This window comes from Malus sylvestris, chromosome 16 (assembly GCF_916048215.2).
Source record: "Malus sylvestris chromosome 16, drMalSylv7.2, whole genome shotgun sequence".
Classification (NCBI taxonomy): domain Eukaryota; kingdom Viridiplantae; phylum Streptophyta; class Magnoliopsida; order Rosales; family Rosaceae; genus Malus; species Malus sylvestris.
The window spans coordinates 15,714,413-15,736,668 of NC_062275.1; the positions used below are offsets into that span (position 1 = coordinate 15,714,413).

The 22,256-nt window shown below is 38.9% G+C and overlaps 2 protein-coding genes across 2 annotated transcripts; one reads left to right on the forward strand and one right to left on the reverse strand.

The window, feature by feature from the left end:
- The first annotated feature begins 3,705 nt into the window (after positions 1–3,705).
- On the forward strand, positions 3,706–6,094 carry LOC126607454 (sugar transport protein 13-like). The gene is made up of 4 exons (XM_050275035.1): positions 3,706–3,977; positions 4,114–4,436; positions 4,600–4,724; positions 4,849–6,094. Exons 1-4 carry the CDS (start codon positions 3,845–3,847, stop codon positions 5,795–5,797), a joined length of 1,530 nt encoding a protein of 509 aa, XP_050130992.1. The 5' UTR covers positions 3,706–3,844; the 3' UTR covers positions 5,798–6,094.
- Positions 6,095–9,268: 3,174 nt separating this feature from the next.
- On the reverse strand, positions 9,269–13,004 carry LOC126607452 (sugar transport protein 13-like). Its single transcript, XM_050275032.1, has 5 exons — positions 12,613–13,004; positions 12,174–12,496; positions 11,966–12,090; positions 11,400–11,691; positions 9,269–10,108 (listed from the first exon to the last, which is right to left on the reverse strand). Exons 1-5 carry the CDS (start codon positions 12,740–12,742, stop codon positions 9,446–9,448), a joined length of 1,533 nt encoding a protein of 510 aa, XP_050130989.1. The 5' UTR covers positions 12,743–13,004; the 3' UTR covers positions 9,269–9,445.
- Between the last annotated feature and the right edge of the window lie 9,252 nt (positions 13,005–22,256).

Here is a 22,256-nt window from a genome sequence, read left to right on the forward strand (position 1 = left end):
ATCCAATATACAACTATTTGCTCATTAATCCATAAAGTATTCCCACTGAAAGCTTTAGTGTACATATAGGACCCCAAAATGACATCTCTAAATAATAATTTTATTTGGTATCTAGTCATCTTTAAATGTCATATAGTTTTTTCTATTAATAAATTTCAGCAACCCGAGTAGAAGAAACGAAATCATTCTGATCTTGCGATGACGCAACATAGATGCATCCAGGACTAACATGTGCAACCATTCACAACTAATATATATTAAGCCCCTCAAGGAAGAGATTCCCGTTAAAAAATGAGAATTAGTTATGGGATCCGTTCCGCATTGAGTTTTAACGATCCGAATTGTTTATTTTGTAAGTTTAGATTCATGGATCATCTTTGTAAAAATTCAATTCAATACGAAACTATTTGTCTATTTAATTAACACAAAAATTTCAATGTTTGTCTTAGCACAAAGTGTTCGTCAAAATTTTGAACTCAATTAGATGCTTCAAATATTTTTAATTTGACTACTATTTTGCAATGATGATCTATGAAGTACAACTTGAAAAATAGACTTTTTTTTTCCTTCAATGCCCAATAGAAGACTTGTATTATCCACTTCCTCAATTTCTTTAAAAAAATTAAACTACAAAAAGAAATTCGAAATATATATATCCCCAATAATTATTGGCGTGTTTAGAATATTTTTCTATCCCCTCTCTCCATGGAAAATTAGATAATCATATCCTACTGATAAATCAAACTCAATTAGCCGATGTGCAGCTGTTATTTCCGATGCTCGTGTGATGACATTCACATTTATCATCTAAAACATGTGATGGTACGTAGTTTGAGAAAAACAGAGCTACAACGGAAGAAGGTCTCTAACCAAGAAAGAAAAACAAGACAATTGAAGAACAACATTTAACCTCCAGGTGACTCTGGTCATAGTCACCTGTTTTTGTTTGTTTTCTTTGTTAATTATTTAGCCATCTCATGCTTGAAAACTCTCATTCCAACACTTGCTCTATAACAAACTCACTAACCAACCTATTGAGCTTGACCAATCCAAATCACTTATAAGCTAACCACTCACAAGTTAACGCCTGTCATTAGATTTCTTCCTTTAGAAAGGGAAGATAGCTACTACTTTCTCTAGGTTTACAAATTTGGTTAAAGTCAAAAAATAGATACTCAAGGCTTAATTAGCTAATATAGAAGTCAAATGCTTTTCTTTGACTAAACCTTTGCAACCCGCCTCTGCACTAATTTTTTTTCCTTCAGATTTTCCATATGGATAATGTTTGTTCTTGATAACATTACATTTTAGAGAAAATATATTAAACACAATAGTTTAGAAAGAAAATTCAACTGACTCTAACAAGGTTAGGATTTCACAACCAAGAATCAATTAATACATGATAAGTTAATGGATTAATTTTTTTTTTTTTTTGTTTCATTAGCGCTCTTTAAGGCATGATAAGTTAGTTATGGTAATTTCATTTTGTTCTCTAAACAAAAAACGTCCATCAAAGTTTCAAAAGAAGGCCAAAAAATGACGTGGAACGATGACCTCTGCAAAAACGCGTAAAGGCTGATGTGTACTTGGGAGACGCCAAAGTGGACCGTCTCTATTAATTGGATGCCCAAAACCATGCAAATCTCAAGCATTTGGGTTTCGGATTTGGAGTCAAAGACTTTTGTTTTGGTTTTGGATAAGGATAAGGATAAAAACAAACAAATACATGACATTATTCACGAGACAATCATCAAAGTTAAGAAGGCTTTGTACGGATGCATGTCGGCAGCCCAAAGTTTGGGAAATATATATGCATGACTTTCTTACTTTCACAAAGCTAATTAAAAGCGGTGCAAGTTGAACAAAAAAGTGGATAGACGTAATAGGAGTCTTCAGGTAGAACGGTAGAACAAATATTAGGCAGTTTTTTGTGGTGTTACAACTGCCGCTCGTGTTCCTAATCAATTACAGCAAGCCTGGAATTATGACTTTGTTATTCAAAAGCAACAATATTCTTCCATGTCACTGCACCATCCGCTTCAAGTTACCATCGTCTTTTCAATTTTTTCCTATAAAAGTGTCAGCATTATACAACAAACAGCTTTATTGGTTATAATTATCTTGTAGAAATTAGTTGAAATTCAGTTGGTGATGTCGTTATACTCAATGATACATATATCTCACAAATGTGGACTCATCAGGGTATTAAGTTTTCTTTTATTTTTTTTCAAACGACAGAAGATTTAAAGCAGATTCAAAATAGTACATCGTGAGCTAAGACTTTAATGAAATCCTAACCCATCAGAAGAAAACTCAACTGAAAAAAAAAAAAAAATTCTAAAAAGATTGACACAAACAGCAGTAATGATAATGTGATATAAAAAATAACAATTGAACACAAGCTTTCTACACCAACTAGAAACCAAGCAAACATCTGAAAATCAACCAACACTTCCGAGTCCCTATCAAACTTGAAAATGTTGGTAACCCGCGGCTAATGCATGAACTTGGGTCCCACCTCTAGTTAAGTTTCTTTTATTCAGGACAAGTTAAAGAAGACATGGCATTAGCCAAGTTCGATAGAGCAATGTGCTCTTCACTCTGTATCCAAATTCGCATCTTCCTCTCGCTGGAGTTTAAATTGATTTAGTGGTAGATTATCATTTGAATTAAGAAAGAATTATGGCAGTTATTGACCCCCAGAAATTTATTAATGGGTTGGTATTAGCGAACTAATGAACATCCGTGGTGAATAGCCATGAGACAAGATTGTGAGGGGAGAATAGAGGATGCAAGCTTGCAGCATTTTTTTGTTTTGTTTTTGTTTTAGAAAACTTTGACAGTACGAGAGAAATTTATTGATATGAAAAAAGAAGTTACACCTAGTCAAGGGGGGACATAAACCTTACCCCTCATAGAGCAAGAAAAATAAAATACAAGAAAAGATGAGGGGACAGACACCTTCCTCGTTTTGGAAAAGAAAATACAAGAAAAAGAGGGGACATAGATCTTACCTCTCTTAAAAAAGAAAATACAAGAAAAAGATTGGGTGGACATAGGCCCAAACCCCTCTATGAACCTAAAAGGTAAGAACATGTAAGACAAGCTATAAAACGAAATGTTTGTGGCATATATACATGAAAAGTTTGGAAAGATAAGATACTATGACAAGCTTGTATATATTCTTTTATCTCGCGCCGGATATTGTTTGTGTTGCTTTTCACTTAAAACTCATAGTTTTGATTGTGTACTTGATTGTCACCTTTGTTTAATTCATGCAAGTTTAACTACATTAACCTTATTATAGAAAGTGTGGTAACAACTTAACAACTTAATGTACTCCCGAAGAGATTAATTACTGCGTGTGCTTAATAATTTTAATGTAATAAAAGTAGTCTTCGGACATATCTATTTCCGGACATATATATCCCTTTTCCCGGCATTATAGGCATGCTGTAACAGTTGACGGCTTTAACCCTCGGATCATCATATTGCTAGGAAATATGGCCCTTCTAACAATACACCGGAAAGACTCGATCAACTTTCAATGCAACAAACCTGCTGTGCGTTATAACCAAGTATTCAAGACCAATATCAACCATGTATAATGCCCTGGCACTGACTAAATCATCCGTTTTCTCCGTAGTTCACTTCTTGTTGCCTTGAGGTCATCTAGTATATAAACCTTTCTCTAGGACAAACTTTTCATATATTTTACCGAGCTATTGAAAACCTTTTCCATGAGGTCGTTGAGTAATTAAAAGTCTTCACTTCAATCAAATCGGATACTGATAATTAAGGTTCAGCAAATAAGTTTTAAGTAATTAATTGTGAAGCCGAAGCCATGGCCGGCGGTGGATTTGGAGCCTCATCAGGAGGCGAAAACTTCGAAGCGAAGATCACGCCCCTTGTGATCATTTCGTGCATAATGGCTGCTAGCGGAGGCCTCATGTTCGGTTATGATGTTGGCATTTCAGGTACACATACGTGACTCAAGAGTTCCATCTAATGCATACTTGCACAATTAACTATTAACGTGTATTCTTAAAAAATGATTAGAGTTTATTGATAATTAATTTTGTTGAATTCGATATATATGGTCATATAATGCAGGGGGTGTTACATCCATGCCCCATTTCCAAAAGAAATTCTTCCCGGTTGTGTATAGGAAGACTCAAGAATCTGGACTAGAGAGCAACTACTGCAAATATGATAATCAAGGCTTGCAGTTGTTCACATCTTCATTGTACCTGGCTGCTTTAATATCAACCTTTTTTGCGTCGTACACTACCAGATCGCTAGGTCGAAAGCTAACTATGTTGATTGCCGGGATATTTTTCATAGCCGGAACAGTTTTTAATGCTGCAGCTATTAACCTTCTCATGCTTATCATTGGGAGGATCTTGCTTGGTTGTGGAGTTGGTTTTGCTAACCAGGTGCAAAACATAAAATCTTAATCTCATCTTTTTTTTATTTTTAAATTTTTTTAAATTTTTTTGTTTATAACCTGCCTACTTTGTCTGATTATGATGTATATCTACCCTTTCCTATTACATGTCTTGAACACTATAATTATTGATCAATGTAATATATTTACAGGCAGTTCCGCTTTTCCTTTCGGAAATTGCGCCGGCAAGAATTCGAGGGGCACTTAACATCCTCTTCCAACTCAATATCACCATTGGCATTCTTTTTGCAAACCTTATCAATTATGGAACTAACAAGTAAGCCAGCCCAATCTTGCCTAGCTAATTCAAAAGACAATACCTGAACCAACAAATTTTAGTGTAGTACTATTTTCCAATCATTTGAATATAATTATTATTTTGGGTTACCATACATGCACAGAATTACAGGAGGATATGGGTGGAGAGTGTCATTGGGTTTGGCTGGGATTCCAGCAGGTTTGCTAACCTTGGGGTCTCTCATTGTGGTAGATACTCCTAACAGTTTGATTGAACGAGGTAAGTTGGAGGAAGGAAAAGCAGTTCTTAAAAGGATTCGTGGTGTTGACAATGTGGATCCAGAATTCTTAGAGATTGTTGAGGCAAGTCGGGTGGCTAAAGAAGTGAAGAATCCCTTCCAAAATCTCCTTAAGCGTAGGAACAGGCCACAACTGGTCATTGCAGTTATGATGCAGGTGTTCCAACAATTCACTGGCATCAATGCTGTCATGTTCTACGCCCCGGTTTTATTCCAGACCTTGGGTTTTAAAAGTGATGCTTCCCTCTACTCAGCGGTCATAACAGGAGCTGTCAACGTGCTATCAACCGTTGTATCAATCTACTTTGTTGACAAAGCTGGTCGCCGCATTCTCTTATTAGAAGCCGGTGTCCAGATGTTCCTTTCTCAATTGGTGGTTGCAATAGTTATGGGACTCAGAGTCCAGGAACACTCTAACAACCTTACTCCAGGCTTGGCAATCCTTGTAGTGGTTATGGTTTGTAGCTTTGTGTCTTCCTTTGCCTGGTCTTGGGGACCTCTTGGGTGGTTGATCCCTAGTGAGACATTCCCGCTGGAGGCTCGCTCAGCCGGCCAGAGTGTGACTGTGTGCATCAACATGCTCTTCACCTTTATTATAGCACAAGCCTTCCTCTCAATGCTTTGCCATATGAAGTTTGGCATTTTCTTGTTCTTCTGTGCTTGGGTCCTTGTCATGACAATCTTTGTCGTGTTCTTAATTCCTGAGACCAAGGGGGTCCCGATCGAAGAGATGTCTGAAAGAGTCTGGAAACAACATTGGTTCTGGAAGGGATTCATGGATGACTTTGAAGATGGTGCCAAGGCATATGCTTAAACTATGTTAATTACCTCCTATATTGATCTGCCTGGAGCTATATGAGATTTTACAAGATTCCGGACTCTGAGGCTTCCAAGTTCTTCTTTTAGTTCTACCAGCTTCCCAACACGAGCTCTCTCTGCATGCCAAATGTTTGTTTAATTAATTTTTTGAGAGGTCTTATTTGAGCTTTATAAAATGTATTGTTGGAATTCCCCTTTGGATTGTATTCTTTCAATCTCTTTTCAAAAGTACTTTTCTTTTGCATTTTTCGTTTATCAATTCAATAGTCAGGTGGAACCCTTTTTCCCTTTAGTTTAGGTGTTCTTCTTACTTTTTAATTTTGTATGTAATGAATGGTTTAGAGGTCGCACTTGGTGCGATGGCAAGTGCCTTCGCCCATGAGCGGTAGGTCTCGGGTTCGAGACTTGGGAGCAGCCTCTTCATAAATGGGGGTAAGGCTAGCCGACATTCACCTCTTCCAGACCCTGCGTAAAGCGGGAGCCTTGTGCACTGGGTACGACCTTTATGTAATGAATGGTTTGAAACCAAACTGAAACTGTTGAAACCGCACCGCATTGAACCAAACCTAACTAAACGGTTTGGTTTCATTTCGGTTTTGGCTTCAAAACTACATCAAACCAAACTGCAAAAAATTTCAGTTTCGGTCTCACTCTAAACTGCACCGAGCCAAACTGTGCCCACCCCTAATGTTGCTTGGAAGAGTGGTTCCGGTCGTGCTGGCTATGGTAGTGTGTTTCGGAATTTCAAAGACCGATTCCTTGGAGCTTTTGATTCTAACTTGGAAATTCCTAGCTCTGTTGTGGCATAGGTAATAGCAGTAATTCAAGCTATTGAATCAGCTTCAGTTCGTTATTGAACTTTTATTTGGTTCGAAATTGATTCTGCTTTGGTTCTTTATTTCTTGTGCTCTTCTTAATTGGTCTTAACAATTGAGAGTTGAGTGAAGGAATTGCTTGTAACAAAAAAAAAAAAAAGTTGGACATAACATAAAAAGTAGGATGAAGTGTTAATTTAGTTCCTGAACTATCATCTCATTGAAAATTAGGTTCTAAACTATTTTTTGGGTAAAATAAGTCCCTAAATTGATTAAAATTTGCTAATTTCATCCATACTGTTATTATTTTTTTGGACAAATTCATCCCTACTTTTATATTCAAAGCTATTTTATCCAATTTTCGTCAACTTAAGTTACTTGACACACTTTAGAGTGTAATATCGTCATTTTCTCACCTATAAGCCCTTAGCATTTCATATAGATTGCGAATCTAACGTCTAATTTACCCTCCAAAGTTAACACCACACACTATTTTTTTATGGAAATTATCAACCTTTCAATGTGTATCACATGCAAGTAATGTGACTTAAATTGACGAAAAATGAATATAGTAGATTTGAATCTAATATTAGGGATGTAATTGGCAGATTTGTATAATTCAATGACCGATTTTTCTGAAAAAATAGTTTAGGGACCTAATTTTCACTCAAGTGGTAATTTAGGGACTAAATTGACAGTTCATCATAAAAAGTAAAAGACAGTCATAAATGTAACATTTTGATAGCATATATGTAGTATGATATAAAATCACGTGATTTATCTGATTAGGGAGCTTTAATGAAAAGTGTTTGGGCCAACAAATATTTAACAAAAAACCATCCCAAAATGTTATTTAACCAAAATAACTCAAAATTTAATAAAAAACCATCTAAAACTATTGTCCACGAGTCAAACTTACAAGCCCAACTCATTACAAATCTACACTTCCGTAAATACCCCTAAATGATTTGATATTGTCTTGACTCTTCATCAACCTCAACCCAGCACGAAATAGCCATGATAACTCCCTATCTTCCTATCAAATCGAATTCCCCCAATTTCAAAAACAACCAAATCAAAGTTGAAAAAGGAAACATTCATCGGAACAAAGTCGCTGAAACAAGTTCAAAGAAGTTTAATGGTAGAAATCAGCGAAAAAGTGTCTGGAAAAAAAGAAGAACAAAAACATAAAACTGTTTCTAGATAACCCAAAATATAACACTGTTTTTGGAAAAAAAAAATCAGATACAGTGTTTGTTTTGTTTGTGCACAAACAAACACTGTATCTGAAAAGAAAAGAACCAAAATCCAGAAACAATTACTTAAATTCTAGAAACAATTACTTAAATTTCAGAAACAGTGACTTAGATTCCAGAAATAATGACTTAGTTCCAGAAACAGTCTATGTTTTAACCTTTGACTGTTTCTTTTCTTTCATGCATCATTTGATTATATTTAAGAAACATTGTGCTTATTTTGCTTTGAATCCAAATACAGTGAATATTGCTATTTCTTTTCTAGCTTACATTTAAGAAATAGTGTGTTTATTTTACTTGGATCCAGAAACAGTGACTTAGATTCCAAAAACAGTAACTTAGATTTCAGAAACAGTGACTTGGATTCTAGAAACAGTGACTTAGATCTCAGAAACAGTGTTACTTAAAATCCAGAAACAGTTTATTTTTACAGTAAAAAAACAGTGACATGTCGTTATTATTGAATAACATGTAGATCTCAAATTTATTTTCTGGAGAAACAAACGATGAACTCCACTGATGATGAAAAATTGAAAAACAGTACCTCGAATACACTGAATAATACATTATATTTTTGTTTCAAAGAAAAAGAAGAAAGTCTGCAAAACAACGATGAACTCCATTAACGACGAAAATCTGGAACTCAACCTAAAACAGTTAGGGGTAAAATCGATAAATCATAATTTATTATAGTTGGACTATTTTTAGTTGGACTACTTTAATATGAGTCTTGTACTAATCATTAAACAAAACTTATAACATAGTTTTTTTTATTAAAACTAAAACTTTTCAAGCCTTTTTTATTTGTTTTCTTTATATATTAATCCTAACGTCCAAAGATCAAATCTTGAAGTTCAAACTACCTTCCCTTTTCATCACAAAAGTGTTTCTAATCACCAAGAAAACCTCTAGCTAGGTTTAGAACTAGAGTTTAAAATGCTCCCTCTATGTAGTTAGATGGTGTTTCGAGTTTTGAATTTCCCTTTTGTGCCAAAAAACTAAAGCTAAGAAAAAAACAACTGACTAAAACTGTCACGCATCCTTATATTCTACAGGACTGGCTCGGGTACAACCATACAAGAGAGATTAGCAAATAGGGTCTGAGTTGTTCAATCAATTACAGGACATGCATGTGCCAACCTTTTTAATATTTTTTCTACCAAAAAAATACTAGGGAGATCACATTTTCTTCTGCCACATTATACCATTTCACTAATAGAGATGAGACTTTATTTTATTAGCGAGCCTTGCCTCTATTAAACTGTATAATATAGTGCACTAAAATATGATCACCCTAGCATTACTCTTTTCTACCAAGGTTGTTGCTTATTATGTTTATTCTTGTAGTGCAGACTTAATAGTACAGAAGCAGATTAAGCGCAATAGAGAATGAAATTATTTGAAGGGATACTGGAAATTAAACTGATAAAAAAAAAGTTACTGTTTAAACTGTAAAAACATTGAAATGTATGCATGCACAATTGGCATGTGACCTACAATTGAGGAAATTAAGCAACAAAAAAATTGATTGGAAAACCGCCATTCGGAGGCTGTTTGAATGAGGGCAATGCTTCAAGCATGTCCCTTCTCCTTAGGATCATCTTCGCAGTCATCCATATATCTCTTCCAATACCAATGCTCCCTCCACACTACGTCTACCATTTCTTCGATAGGGACACCTTTAGTCTCCGGAAGTAAAAAGAAGACGAAGACTGTCATGAGGAAGACCCACGCTGCGAAGAATAAGAAAATAGCAAACTTCATGTGACAAAGCATTGAGAGGAAGGCCTGTGCTATAACAAATGTGAACAACATGTTTACAGACACAGTCACACTCTGCCCGGCGGAGCGAGCCTCTAGAGGGAATATCTCACTGGCAACCAACCAACAAAGAGGCCCCCAAGACCATCCAAAGGAACCCACAAAAGAACAGACTACAATAACCACAAGAATTCCCAACCCGTGGTCGAGGTCGTTGGATTGATCCTTAAGTTTCATCCCAAGTATGATTGCAACGACCACATGAGAGAGGAACATTTGGATGCCACCTTCAATCAAGAGCACGCGGCGACCAGCTTTGTCGACAAAGTAAATTGAAATAATGGCTCCGAGGACCATGATTACGCCTGTTATAACTGATGAGTAAAGGGAAGCATCATTCTTAAATCCCAAGGTCTGGAACAAAACTGGAGCGTAAAAATTGATTGAGTTAATGCCTGTGAATTGCTGGAAGAACTGCAGAAAACATTACCACATATAGGATTCAGACTACCAAAATTTGAGAAAATTTTCTTCTGACGAGTTGATTAGCCATTAAAACTAGGGATATATGTCATGTTGTCCTGTTTTTTTGGGGAACTTTAACGAAAAACTTCTGGTACTGTTCATTTTAACGAAAAATCATATTTTTACACTAAAAGTCAATCCTGGTACTATTCATTTTACCATTTATTTTGTTCTTATCGTTAAAACTCAAAAGTTTTAAACCTTTTTTCATTAGTTTTTTTTTTTTGGTAAATATAGGTACAACATATCTACTTGCACATATGAACATCACATCTTTCAAAATGTGAACAACCAATTTAAAATGACTTAAACTTTCAAAGTAAAGCTTTCTTTTTCATTTTGTAGGGGAAAATTTATTATTGTGCTTAGAACACGAGATGATATACTACATGTTATTTATATAAGTAGAGTGAAGTTTATTTACAAGTGTCCCTCCACTTGTATAATGATATGTGGTGTACCACCCATGTTTCAGGCACACTCTACAATCTTGTGGGACAAACGAAATTTTTTCAATGTGCTGCGTATACAGTCAGGTACACTAAGTGTCATAATATAATTAGTTAACAATTTTTTTTTCAAGTTTTCAACTAATTGTATTTTTACACTTGATATGCTGGGTCATGTTCCTAGTAAATAAAATCTCGTGGGGCAACTCTCAACAATGTCTACGTGTATAATTCTAATAATATATGGAAAATGATCCTTGTCGGATTTTTTTCCTAGGGATCCTGTGATCATGTCCGTTCATTATACATCATGCGGTCAGAAATCATTTCAAATTTTAAATTTATAATTAAATATAAATAGTACCTAACAAAAAATAACCGTACGATATACGATGAACATACATGATCACAGGATCCTTGGGATCCGCATGAAAAGGATCTAGTGAGGATCCTATTCCATAATATACCAAGCCGATGGACCAAGGTCAAAATGTACTTTAAAACCAGAGTTTAATAGAAAGAAAAGAACTTGGCTGCTGAAAAAATCAATAGCAGCTCCTGCTGCTAGCAAATCATAGATGGACATATGTCCAATCTATAATTAAAAAATCAATTACTTGGACACATGTTCATCTGTGATTGGTCAGCAGTAGGAGCTGCTAGCTAGTGATTTTTCACCAGCCAAATTCTGTTCTAATAGAAATTCAATTTTCCCAGGATGACAATATAATATTCAATTAAAGTACTTAGTACGATATAAAATTAACCAATGCAATGAAATGCTTAATGACCTGCAAGAAAATTGTAATGATCAGTTGAGGTCTGTTTTTACGCTTAAGGAGATTTCTGAAGGGATGCTTCACTTCTTTAGCAGCGCGACTTGCCTCGAGAATCTCAAGGAATTCCGGATCGACATTCTCAATACCCCGGATCCTCTTTAGAACTTTTTTTCCTTGCTCCAACTTACCTCGTTGGATCAAACTGTTTGGAGTGTCTGTTACAATGACAGCCCCCAGTGTTAGCAAGAGTGATGGAATGCCAGCCAAACCGAGTGATATCCTCCATCCATATCCCCCTTTAATCCTGCATGTGGTAGCACAAAACATTGTAGTTGGGAACTTGGAGAGAAACCGAAATACAAAAATTATAGCCCCCCCAACATACACATCTAATTCATATTAGTTTTTTCGGTGTGACCATAATACTGGTAGTTCACCACTGTTATATCGCGTGAAGGTTAATTAATACTATAGAATATAGGTATAAACTTGTTTTCCACCTTCATGGACTAATAATACCATGTAATGGCAATAGAATTACAAACAAAAGTTTCTTAGGGAGGATAACGCTGCCTTACTTCGCAGTTCCATAATTGATAAGTTGTGCTACAAGAATGCCAATGGTGACCATGAGCTGGAAGAGCAAGTTAAGTGCTCCACGAATTCTTGTGGGTGCAATCTCCGAAAGGAAAAGTGGTACGGCCTGTTATCATTAAAAAAAAAAAAACAATCGCTACATGATCAAATTATGTATTCATGAATAACCAATCATTAATTAGTATTTACCTGGTTAGCAAAACCAACTCCGCAACCAAGTAAGAGCCTCCCAATAATGAGCATGGCAAGGTTCTTAGCTGCAGCATTAAAAATAGTTCCGACTATGAAGAAAACCCCGGCGATCAACATGGTCATCCTTCTGCCTAGAACTCTGGTTGTGTATGATGCAAAGAAGGTTGCTGTCAATGCAGCGAGGTATAATGAAGATGTGAACAATTGCAGGCCTTGATTGTCATATTTACAGTAATTGCTCTCAAGTCCTGGAATTTGTTGCTTCCTATATACAACCGGGAAGAATTCCTTTAGGAAGTCGGGCATGGATGTAACACCACCTGCATCAGACGGTACATCAAATTCAAATTAAAATGTACAACAGATTTAATTTTGATTCATGAAACAAAGCAAAATGTTGTGCATATATAACATATAGAAGGTTTTATACAAGTACCTGAAATGCCAATATCATAACCAAACATGAGGCCTCCGCTAGCGGCCAATATGCACGAAATGACCACAATAGCCGTGATCTTTCCTTCAAAATCTTCGCCGCCTGTCGGGCCCCCGAATCCCCCTGCCATGATTCCTACCCTTTCTTTCTTCTTCTCAAGCTTGCTTAGTTATACCTGATTAATTCTTGAACCTACGTTACAAGACCACGCCGGCCAGCTGGAGTAGAGAGACAGGAGAGAGTAGCTCGGTGGAAATGAGGGGTGTGTGTGCGTGAGGGGTTTATATATTAGACGACATCAAGGCAACAGATCGGGATTGAAAGACGTAGAAAATGGATTAATTAGGAAGTGCCATGGTCAACAGCTTTTCCCATGGCGCGACCTGCGGTTGGTGTTCATCCTTGTTGCTTGGTTATCGTGAAGGGTACGAGAAGGTAGTTAAACCACAGTTGATCAAGCCGTTAAGAGTAATGTTAGAAGGACCACGTTTTCTAACCAGATTCTTTAGCAAACTGAACACACTATGTGGCCTTCAATTTATCAATTAACAGCTTGTCATATAATAATTAAATTAATATATAGGAATATATAATTCTCCACGACAAGGGTTACATTATGCATGTGTAAGTAGTCAGAAAATGCATCTGATTCCTTTTTAATTAAACTAATTAATTGAATATGCAACTTAAAATACAAGTGTATTTTTATAAGAGTATTGTTAGAGGATCACATTCTTGTAACAAGTGATGCCAGTAGTTGTTTCTTGGACTGTGTTATGTTATTGACCCTATATCTTATTATTTTGTAGTCTCGTTATAGGCGAGGATTGAAGATTGGTTCATAAATTGAATAATTAATGTTTTATTTTAAGTTAACATTTGAAACGATACTGACATAGGTTTTCATTTTTTGGTAAATAAAATTAGAAAATAAATCTGACATAGGTATTTTGGCTGAAGTGTAGCATGCACTGAAGACTGCATTTAATACTTTTTCTGGTTGGGTAACAAAATATTTTTGAGAATGAATATTACATTAATGGGAGAAAAAAACTTGCATGAGCTTATAGTAAGTTACGCTGCTTCTCATATTGCTAAATTGGTTTTATAGTAGAACCTCAACTATCTTAAAATATGTATTTTCATACTATCAACTTTTGATGTCTTACATATAGCAGAGTTTATTTGTGAAAATGAGTCTTAATTTTACAAGTCCATCAGAAAGTGATGTAAAATTTTGTCTTGGTAAGCGTTATTTTTCTACTTAGTTAGGCGTTGATATGCTGCTTTGTGCTAAGTTTTGCACTGCTTTTCTGTTACTTTTGTATTTGTGAAATTGTATTATGGAGAGGGACACAAGTGCATAGCAGTACCTATGGAGTCTGGATTTTAAAATTCCATCCTGAACCATTGAACGTGGTTTCTTAGCTGCAGTACTGGTTCTATCAATTACAGGGAGGGATAACATACTCGACCAAAAAAAATAGTATGTTAAAGTTCCAAGAATGGTTTTTCTTATCTGTCCGCAATCTAGGATGTTTGTAGTGACTTAAAATTTATTTACCATAAGCTTAAGATTAAGTTCCTTTTATTTTTTTTAAATAACATTCACTCAATGCTACTTAGCATTGAAGATATATTTCTTTTTGAAAGATTGAAGATGCTGTTTTGAGAGGATATTCAAAGAAATCATACTGAATAAATAGAACAACAATGTGTTTATATATCAATTTTACGAAACCCTAAAAGTGTACAGATGAATACAAAGAGCTGCAATATTCTCTAGTCATCCATATCCTTTTGCAATTTGGAAAAAGAAGCCTAATTAGATTAATAGTCTATGAGGGTAATAGGGTGGTCGGAAGATAGCCTATGTGATAAAAAAAATTAGAATTTAAACTTTTATAGTGAAATCCGTTATTATAAAATTAAAAGTTCTATCAATTATCCGTTAATGGTTAGCACGTGAAACTCATTTGTGAGGTTAAATTTTTGTTTTTTTTATTCCTTTAAACTCACTTTGCATTCGGTCTTCATGCCCAACAGGAAGAAGAAGAAAAACCATTCAGTGTCCTTTCGAATTTGAATTGGGATTGAAATCATAGTCTAGAACAGTGGAACCAAGAAGTCGCAATGAGATGGGTGTTAGGATTCTCTGTGAGAAATCGAAGTTGGTTTTGATTGAGAAATCTAAGAGGATTGTTGAAATTGTTTAAGTTCACTGAAGTACTGAAAGGGGTTTCATAGATGAAATTTTTGTTTTGATTTTTAATTGATGTTGATCTTGATGAGTTTGTAAAATTTTAATTAATTCTTTGATTTGTTATTTGTTATTTGAACAAACGATATTATCTATGTCGATGTAAATTTCTTCCGTCTTCAGTCTTGATGAAAATGCACCTGCAAAATAATCAACACCTTTGATCAAAGACCTAAGCCTCACGCGACCACGAGGTGGGGGGGGGGGGTTAGGTCAACGGATCTCCAATGCCTAAGTTAGTTTCTCTGAGTGAGTAAAGTGTTTAAGGCTTTTTAGGGTTGCAAAAAGCTCTAAAAATTTGGTAGAAGATGGGGTATTTATAGGGCTAGGGCCGGCCATATAGTGTTTAATGGAGAGATATAATCTAAATATTCCTAAGATATTAAATAGGAAATAATATCTTGAGATAATGGTGTAATTATCCTAATTTAAATAAATTAGGATTACTTACTTGATTGGAGTTATTCTTCAAGTAGGAATGTATTAAAGATAGGATTTGGGTAATTAATCCTTATCTTTAATTCCTTGCCAAGGGCAGGTGAGCTGTGGGCAGTTGTGTTCAACTGCTGAGTCCTCCAAGGATGTGAGTTGCACATGGGAGCATCTGAGAAGTCTGCCCATTTATTGAGGGCAATCTTGTCATTCTTTAATAAAAGTCCACGTGTCGCCTTTAGAATTTTTGGGATTATTTTAGGCTCCACAAATGCCCTTACACCTACCGTGCTGCACGCATGGAAATGGCAGTAGGTATAGAAATCCCAAGCTGCTTGGGTTTGTAGAGTTGTTCCCAATTTGAACTTGATCTTCGTCCTTGATTTGGAGATAGACTTCTTCTAGGAAAAGCAAAATAATTGCCCCCAATACCTATTTAACTCTGCCTTAAGTAGGAGATTAAATAAATTTGGAGAACAATCATTATTCCAACAAGAAAGAGAAGCCAGAGGATATTTTTTCTTCCCCCTCCCCTATCATTCTTCTTTCCTTGCCCTTGCGAAGAGTCGTTTTTCGTTGTTCTTCTTCTTTTATGTGTCGCACCAAGGTAAGAAAATTTTGAATTTTTTCTTCTTCTTGAATTTTTGGGAGCCTTGGGGCTTGAGGAATTGGCTTGGTGGGTGTCAAGGATGCATGAATGGCGTGGCAGGGAGGCTATGGGAGGCAGGTGGTGCGACAAGGGTGTTGGCTGGCTTGGGGAGACCAACTTAGGCAAGGTCTCCATGGCTGCACCTTGTGAGCTGCTGGGCAGAGGCCCATGCAGCAGAGTGACAAGCGAGAGGGAGAGTCCGGCTTGGGCCGGCTCTCGGTCTTCAATGGCCTGGGTCGCATGACCCGGCCTTGCTTCCTGGGGTGCCTAGCGCGAGAGCGAAAATGGGAGAGGAAGTGTGGGCCTCCCCTCGTGTTGTGTTGACCTGCATGCAGTAGATAGAGAGGGCCAAAAAGCTTTAGGACCTGCTTTTTGTGCATATATATGCGTATATCCTGCTTTTTTTTATTTTTTTATTTGCAAGCTGCCTTCTTAATGTTTTTCCTTCATGCTTTTTGCAGAAATCTGGAGACGTCTTCTTTCGACTGCAAAAGTGACGAATACCCTTCACCTTTGTATCTTTAAGGTGATTCTTTTGGCAATGTGGGTTACTTCAAGGCTGCGCATGTCAAGATTAACTCTGACGAGTTGTTTCGGGATTTTCTTGAGGCGTACAAGCATGCAATTCCGTTTGGGGTCTGCGTCAAGCGGGTGAAAGATGATAGTGGCCATGAACCATGTGGAGAGGGTGCCTCTGCTAGGAAGAGAGCTATCAAATTCCATCCATATTACTTTGTGTTGGGATTCACTTTTCCCATGTCGCGTCTTTTCCAAGAGGTGATCTGCTCCATGAAATGTGCGTCTGCTCAGTATTCCGTAAATGCAGTTCATGCGATGGTGGGATTCTTAAACTTAAGCAAGTTCTTTAAGCTCGGCTTGACCACAAATGAGTTTTGGTACTTCTTTGAGATTGGCCACAAGGAAGGCGTAGGGCAGCTGAGATCTCACCATAGGTTGTTCGATGCTTCTAGCAGAGGTGACCATGAATGGGCGAGAGATACCTTAGAGATGAGTAGAGAGTGAGAGTTTGACTCTTCTTCTGGGCTATGTGTCCCGACTACCTTTATCAGTGGTAAGTGAACTGCTTCATTCTTATCCTGCTTGAATTTTTGTTGAGCTGTTCAATGATTTCAATTTATTGATCATCTTTCTTACTTTGTGTAGATTCTGAGTTTGGCTCAACTTCAAGGACTTCGGCAGATATGAAGAAAGTGCACGTCGCCGTGGGCATTCTTGCTGAGTACCGTGAGTGGCGCTAGCTGCTTAGCCCTCTTTGTTGGGAGAAAGATGGCTTGCCTTCGAAGGAAGAGATAGAACGGATAAAGGACAAGACGTTGGCTCCCCCGATCGCTGCTGTAGAGCTTGCTGCCAACGAGGGTGGAAAAAAAAGATCTTCCTCACCTGCTTATGAGCATTCGGTCGAGAAGAAGCCAAGAACTTCATCCGTTGTTTGTGGGAGCTTATATCCTACCAAGAAGCTTGTCATTTATCTAACTTCCCCCAAGGGGGCGAAGATGACCGTTGAGCTTGAGCCTGTGAAACCTGCTACTCTGAAGGTGACTGCACCCATTGTTGAGAGACTTACCCAGTGGAAGAGTTCGGTGGTGCCTTCGGTGTCTGGGTTTGTATCGAAGCATTCGTCGGGAGCTAAGTCTAGTTCTGCTTCTAAAAGGCTTGTCGTTATGAAGAGCGGGAAGGTAGATTCTGCTGTTAAGGTGGCGTCTGGGCCTACTCCTCATTCCGCTGTGATTAACTCGTTTGCTGAAAAGGGGAAATCTGCTCGCGCAGACACTTGTGAGAGATCCACTAAGTTTGAGGCTGGAGAGTTTGTTGAGGTTTATGATCTGCTGAAGATTGATGTGCTTGAGGACGTTGATGCATGTGCCAAGTTTATTGACAATGTTGGGAAAGTTGTCATCCGCTCAGACTCATTTGCGAAACATTTTGCCTACTCGAGGAGGTCATTCTTAATTGCCACAATGTATAAGACTTTGATCGTGGTAGCTGATTCTATACGCGTTGATCAGGATGCTGTCAAGTGTACTAAGGAGGCTGAAGTGGCGCTGGTGGCTCAGCTTCGCTCGGCTGTTGAAAAGATCGAGAAACTCGAATTTGAACTTGACGTTTTAAAGAGGTCTGATGTCTCTGCCCCTACTTCTTTACAGTTGGAGATCGCTTGTGAGGAGGCCGCCCATTTGAATGCTAGGCTTAGTGCGACTCAGGCGATGTTATAAGTTGTAGAGAAGGAAATCAATCGTGTTTCTCCGGTGGTCGAAGACCTTGAGCGTGTCAATTTGGAGCTATGATCTGCTTATTTTGACAAGGGTGATGAGCTTATCTTCATGCATGCTGAAGTGTCTCACCTTAAGGAGATTGTTAGTAAGCTTGAGTCCAAGGAAGTGGATCTGCGAGGTGCATTGTCTGCGATGTTGGATGAGCTGCAGGGTGCTCATATTGAGCTTGTTGAGGAGAATGTGCAACTGAAAAATGAGAAAGTTGGTCACGAAGTGGCGCTTGCTTATTGTCAGGCCGATTTCTACAAGCTTGGCTATGTAGACCATCTTCAGGGCAGGTCGTCAGATTATGAGTTTTCCAAGAAGGACCGAGACATTTTCCATTTCTTTAGTTGATCTGCTTGATTTCTCGTTTGAGGCTGCTTTTAGTGGAGCAGCTAAAGGTCAGGCAGTCCAGGTAGGGGTGGTTGAGGATGAGCTGATGGAAGCTTTAGCTGCTGGAAGTGGTGTGACTGCTGAAGGCGTGGCAGTCGAGGAACCAGTAGTTGCGCAGGCTGCCAAGGAGTAGTATTTTTGCTTAGACTTAGGAATTTTCTTTTTTTCCTTTTTGTTTTGTTTTGGTTGAACCTTGTTGGCCTTCGAGCTAGTTTATCAGTTCACTAGAAATTTAATAAACAACTTTCCTTGTTTTTGCTTTATCTTTGAATTTTGCCATGTCTTTTGTGAAACTTTGCCGTAAGACAGGTGGCTGGGTGAGCTACTTCAACGAAGCAGTTGATCCCACATTTTCACTTAGATTTTGGTTTCGACTTTGGGGCTTCTAGAGCCTTGCCTGCTTGAGGCGTCTAGCAAAACTTTGTTGTAGGACAGGCCGTTGAGTTGGCTACTTTGATGGAGTAGTTGATTCACGTGGTCACTTTAGGGTTCAGTTATGGCTTTGGGGCTTCTAGAGCTTTATGTGCAAAAGGAAGAAATACAGGATTTTCAACTTTTAGAGCCGGCGGCCGAACTCGTTGTCTTCATAGGAGGTAGGCAAGTTCGCGTAGCTACTATAGCTGTGAATCTCGGCTTTAGGTAGCTTCGTAAGCTTTAGCCCTCCTTGGGCATGTTGTGAGATTTTTGACTTATAGAGCCATCAGCCGGACATGTGCCTCTCGTAGGAAGCAGAGGAGGTCCACGTAGCTATTAGAGTCGTGACACTCAACTTTGTGGCTTTTTGAGCTTTGGCCCTCTTGGGGCATGTTGCGAGATTTTTAACTTATAGAGCCGTCGACCGAACTCGTGCCTTTCGTAGGAAGTAAAGGAAGTCAGCGTAGTTGTTATAGTCGTGACACTCGGCTTTGTTCTAGCAAAACTTAAACCATAGACCGTCGGCCGGAAATGCCACTTGTAAGTAAGCAGGCATGTCCTTGTGGTCGTAGCAGGTGCAAGTCTCTGCTTACAAGCTACCTTAGGCTTGTAGCCGTAGGGTCGTCGGCTGGGCGTCTTACTTACAGAAGCAGACAACCTGCATAACCACTTCAAGCGTCATCCCTGGCTCTCAAAGGCATTTTTTGGCGTGAGGTGCAACATCCCACATCGACCAACAAAGAGGGGGTGATGTGCTTTATATGTACATGCTCCTATCTCTATAGCACGAGGCCTTTTGAGGACTCATTGGCTTTGAATTCCATCGGAACTCCAAAGTTAAGTGAGTTCGGGCGAGATCATTCTCAGGATGGGTGACCCACTAGGAAGTTCTTGTGTGAGTTTCCAGAAACAAAATTGTGAAGGCGTGGCCGGGGCCTGAAGCGGATAATATCGTGCTACGGTAGAGTAGAGTCTGGGATGTGACAGAATGGTATCAGAGCCACTCTGCCATGTGGTGCGAGTGTGCCGACAAGGACGTTGGGCCCTAAGGGGGTCGATTGCAACATCTCACATCGACCAACGGAGAGGGGGTGATGTGCCTTATATGTACATGCTCCTCTCTCTATAGCACGAGGCCTGTTAGGGACTCACTGGCTTCGAATTCGATCGGGACTCTGAAGTTAAGCGAGTTCGGGTGAGAGCATTCCCAAGATGGGTGATCTACTGGGAAGTTCTCGTGTGAGTTCCTAGAAACAAAACCGTGAGGGCGTGGTTGGGGCCCAAAGCGGATAATTTCGTGCTATGGTGGGGTCGAGACTAGGATATGACATGAAGTGTAAGCGAAGTTTGATCTCGCAGGTCGCTTGACTAGTATAACAACACTTTAAAATCAAGCCACTTCATGAAGATTTGCACGTCGAGGACAGACCATCTTGTTCACGCAACATCTTTCATGGGCAGGGGTCCTGCACTTAATTATCTCTTTCGGTTGGAGACCCGGGTTCCGCGAAATTGAATCCTTCAGTTGGTTAAGTCTATTCTCATGGAAGAACTATTTTGGCCAATTCTAGGAGTCGTTTGGCTCAGGTAGTCGCTAACATCAGGGGAAACTAAGCAGTCGTGCTACCTATCCACGTCTGGATATTCTGGATATGCCATGTCTGAACGTGCAAATGGCATCTTCTGCTTGTCACATGGCTGGTTATGCCATGTTTGTAGGGTAGATTGCATCTTACGCCATGTTTGTAGGGCAGCGGGCGTTTTCACGGCATGTCTACCAGGCAGCGGGCGTTTTACACCATGTCTGCAGGGTAGCGGGTGTCTTCTACTTATCGTAGGAGGTGGTCAGTTTATTTATGCTTTTGGCCCAGGCTTGCGAATAATTCCTTCAATCTTCATTGAAAATAGACGCTTTTATTAACTTTGGTCATAGGCAATAATGGCATAACAACTGATAATCCTTGACATGTGAGGTCTTTGTCCGTTGAGCTGCTTGAGTCTTCAAACTTTTTTGTCTTAAATAGTGTCCAAGAAGCGGTGGAAGGTGACATGTAGTTTTTCCTCAGGTTGTAGGCAATCCACTACTTGTCGATTTCTTTGTCGCTCATAGTGGTGAGGGTATAGCTGTCCATTCTGCCTACTTGGTTAATCTTGTACGGACCTTCCCAGATGTGAGCCATCTTTTTGAAGCCTTCCCGTTGGGCAGTGATGAAGGCTTTTCTGAGGACTAAGTCTCCTGGTTGGAACTACCAGATTTTCGCCCTCTTATTGTAGTTGGAGATGAGCTGCTGTTGATAGGCCGCAATGCTGGTAATAACCTTCTCGCACTCTTCCTCTACTAGGTCTAAGTTGGTGGCCATCTCCTTTTCTTTATGCTCGAGATTCGGCTGTACAATGCCAATGATTGGCATTACGACGTTGGGATGAATGATTTCCTCAGAACCATACACTAGGGACAACGGCGTTTAGTTGGTTGCTCACCTTTTGGTGGTGCGATATGCCCATAAAATATCGGGGAGCCCGTCTGGTCACTTGCCTTTTTTGTCTGAGAGGGTCTTCTTGAAGCAGTCGAGGATGGTCATGTTAGACCATTCGGCCTGCCCGTTGCCTTGTGTGTATTAGGGTGTGGACATGTGCTACTTAATGCCATATTTTTCGAAGAACTTCGCCAAGACTTTGCCCACGAATTGTGAACCATTGTTAGTGACGATGAAGTGTGGGATGCCAAAGCGGCAGATGATGTTCTTCCATATGAAACGCTTTATGTCCGTTTGGGTAGTTGTGGTAATGGGTTCAGCTTCAACCTATTTTTTGAAGTAATCGGTCGCTACAATCATCATGCCTTTGCCCCTAGCAGTAGACGATATTAGTTTTACCAAGTCGATCGCCCACTGCATGAATGGCAATGGGCTTATCTGTGGGTAGAGTTTGCTGGCAGGTAATGCGGGCACGGGCTTAAAGCGCTGACAGATGTCGCACCTTTGTACATAATCCTTGGCGTCTTGGTGCATAGTCGGCCAATAGTAGCTAGCGTTGTGAGGTTTTTGTGCCAATGAGTGGCCTCTAGAATGGTTTCCACAGACGCATTTGTGGATTGAGCTAAGAATCTTCAGGTCATCGGAAGATGATAGGCAGCGGAGGTGTGGTCCTGAAAAGGATATTCAAACGAGCATGTCGTTCCATATCTAATAGCGTGTTGCCCTCATTTGAAGATTCTTGG